The 2,269-nt window shown below is 53.8% G+C and overlaps 1 protein-coding gene across 1 annotated transcript; it reads right to left on the minus strand.

Moving 5' to 3' along the window:
• Positions 1-327: 327 nt before the first annotated feature.
• On the minus strand, positions 328-1,467 carry LOC109911233 (insulinoma-associated protein 2-like). Its single transcript, XM_020510509.2, has one exon. It carries the CDS (start codon positions 1,465-1,467, stop codon positions 328-330), a length of 1,140 nt encoding a protein of 379 aa, XP_020366098.1.
• Between the last annotated feature and the right edge of the window lie 802 nt (positions 1,468-2,269).

Raw genomic sequence — 2,269 nt, forward strand, 5'->3', positions numbered from 1 at the left:
TGTTAAACCCCCACCCACCCCCATCGAACAAAAAAAAGTTTCTAAACAATCGCTGGAAAATCTTGTACAAAAAAGGCATTCTATATATATATATATGATTAACAAAAACAAAAATAAATAACATATAATTTATACTTGTATTTAACCATGTTACTGTTACGTGGAAAGTACCAGGCTAGTGAACTTTGCCTTCGCTTCTCTCTCTCCTTGTTTCGAGATTGTGTTTTAGCCGCATTATTTTGGAAGTTTCTTCAGTCGTCCTTCACACACACACAATAAATAAGGGCGATGGGGTTTTCGAGTTTGTGTTTAGATTCCGCCCTCACTTCACATCACCGCCGGCGCTGTGGAGAGCTGCAGCAGCATCTCTTGCGGGTTTTCCAAGGGCTGACACTCGCCATTGCTGAGGACCTGGCAGGGGGAGAAGGATGCCTCAGGGAGGCTGTCAGAGCCCGAGCAGGCGAGTCCAGAGTGGGAGCTAATGTCAGGCTTCCCTTGGGGCTGCTGGAGGTACACTTGGCCGCCTGATAGCAGCATGGGGCCTCGGTGAGTGGCCATGTGCTTCCTGAGGTAGGCTTGGCGACGGAACTTCTTGCCACAGAGCGGGCAGTCGAACAGCTCTTCTTCCAGGCTAGGCGACTCGCAATGTCGGGCTGAGGGGCTGGCCGGCTGCTCCTCGCTCCTGGCTTTGCTCTTGTTGCTCTCCTTGACCACCTCTTGCCCTGGCAGGCCGCTAGGGTTCCTGGGTTTGTGCCAGCGGCAGTGAGAAGCCAAGTTGGCTGGACAGCTGAACACCTTGTCGCATTCGGAGCAGCGATACTCCACCCTGACGATTCTGGAGCACCGGTGCTGGGCGAGGGACAGGGCATCGGCGTATTCCTCCTTACATAGCTGGCAGATAAACTCCCCCAGGGGCTGGCCTGTGCTCTTGTGCTGCTGGTAGTCCGTCAGCTCTTTGGTGATCCTTAGCCCCAAGACCGGTGAAGTGGTCACCTCGTCCCTGTAAGGCTTCCTCTCCGCCCTAGACTTCTTACCCTGCGCCTTGGCTTTGGCCGGAGGCAGTTGCCTCTTGACCGCTTGGATGCTGGTGCAATTGGACCCCATCTTCACCTCCTCATCTGACACCGAAGCCACAAAGACAGCTCGTCCCAGCGACGAAGCCAGAGCCAAGGGGCTGGGGAAAGATTCGGCCAGGATGGGCGAGCTGGAATTGCCTGGCCGACCTGGGGAGCCAGGGCAACTGCTGACTGGCCGGTTAGGGCTGTGGGCCGGGGCGCAGGGAGAGCTGGGCATCCCACAGTATCCCGGCCTGGTGTCACTGGAGGAGGTGGGATGTAGAGGGGCCTTCCCCTGCCCCCATAGGGATGGCACTGCCTCTGGAACGCCCCATTCCTCTTCTACGCTGCGTACCCTGTATGAGACAGGGGCAGCTCTCTTGGTTCTCTTCACCAGAAAGCCTCGGGGCATCTTGGCTCAGGAAGTTCGTGTCTTGTCAAACCAGCAACAACAACAACAACAAAACAGCAGCCTGCAAGTGAGCACTGTACTCTGTGCTGCCAGGGAGAACAGGAGCGTGGGCTAAAGCAGCAATCGTCCCCACTTTGGAACTGTTCAATCGCCGCACTGTTCGGGCTATTTAAAGGCTGCAAGGTCCCATTGTCTGGTCCATCTCAAGCAGATGGCTTGAGATGAAGAACCAATCAGACAAAGAGGGTAATCTGATCCAAGAGGGACTGTCGAGTCTCCCAGGAGGCGCCAGATGTACCTGTTCTGACGCGTGTTTGCTCCCCATTATGTAAATGACTATAAGGGAGCCACACGTCCGGCCTGCTCTTTTTGTCCTGCTCTTATTCATAGCACACGTGCCGGGGCTTTGTCCTAATTCAATAGAGGCAGGGAAAGAAAGATAGAGAGAGCGAAGGGGCCTCCTCCTGGGGGAGGGGGAGATGGAGAGAGGTCCCTTCACGTCTCCAAATACGCCCGAGCCAACTCTGCGGCTCTTTTGTTTGTAACAGATCAGACTTGAGACCCCAGGCTGTCTGATTCACACAAAGCCAAGAGCGGGAGAGAGGCAGAGAGAGAAACTGACAGAAAGGAGAGAAAGAGAGAGACAGAAAGAGATTTGGACTGACAGAATTAGAGAGAGGAAATGGAGAGATGGAGATAACACACACTGAAAGAAAGGAGAGGGAGAGAAAGGGACTGACTGAATTACAGAGAGGAAATAGAGAGATGGAGATAAGACATTGAGAGAGAGAGAAAGGGACTG

The sequence above is a fragment of the Rhincodon typus genome, chromosome 43 (assembly GCF_021869965.1).
Source record: "Rhincodon typus isolate 14 chromosome 43, sRhiTyp1.1, whole genome shotgun sequence".
NCBI lineage: Eukaryota > Metazoa > Chordata > Chondrichthyes > Orectolobiformes > Rhincodontidae > Rhincodon > Rhincodon typus.

Coding starts and splice junctions, on each gene's coding strand:
- LOC109911233 (XM_020510509.2), bottom strand. CDS start 1,467: ATGCCCCGAGGCTTTCTGGTGAAGAGAACCAAGAGAGCTGCCCCTGTC.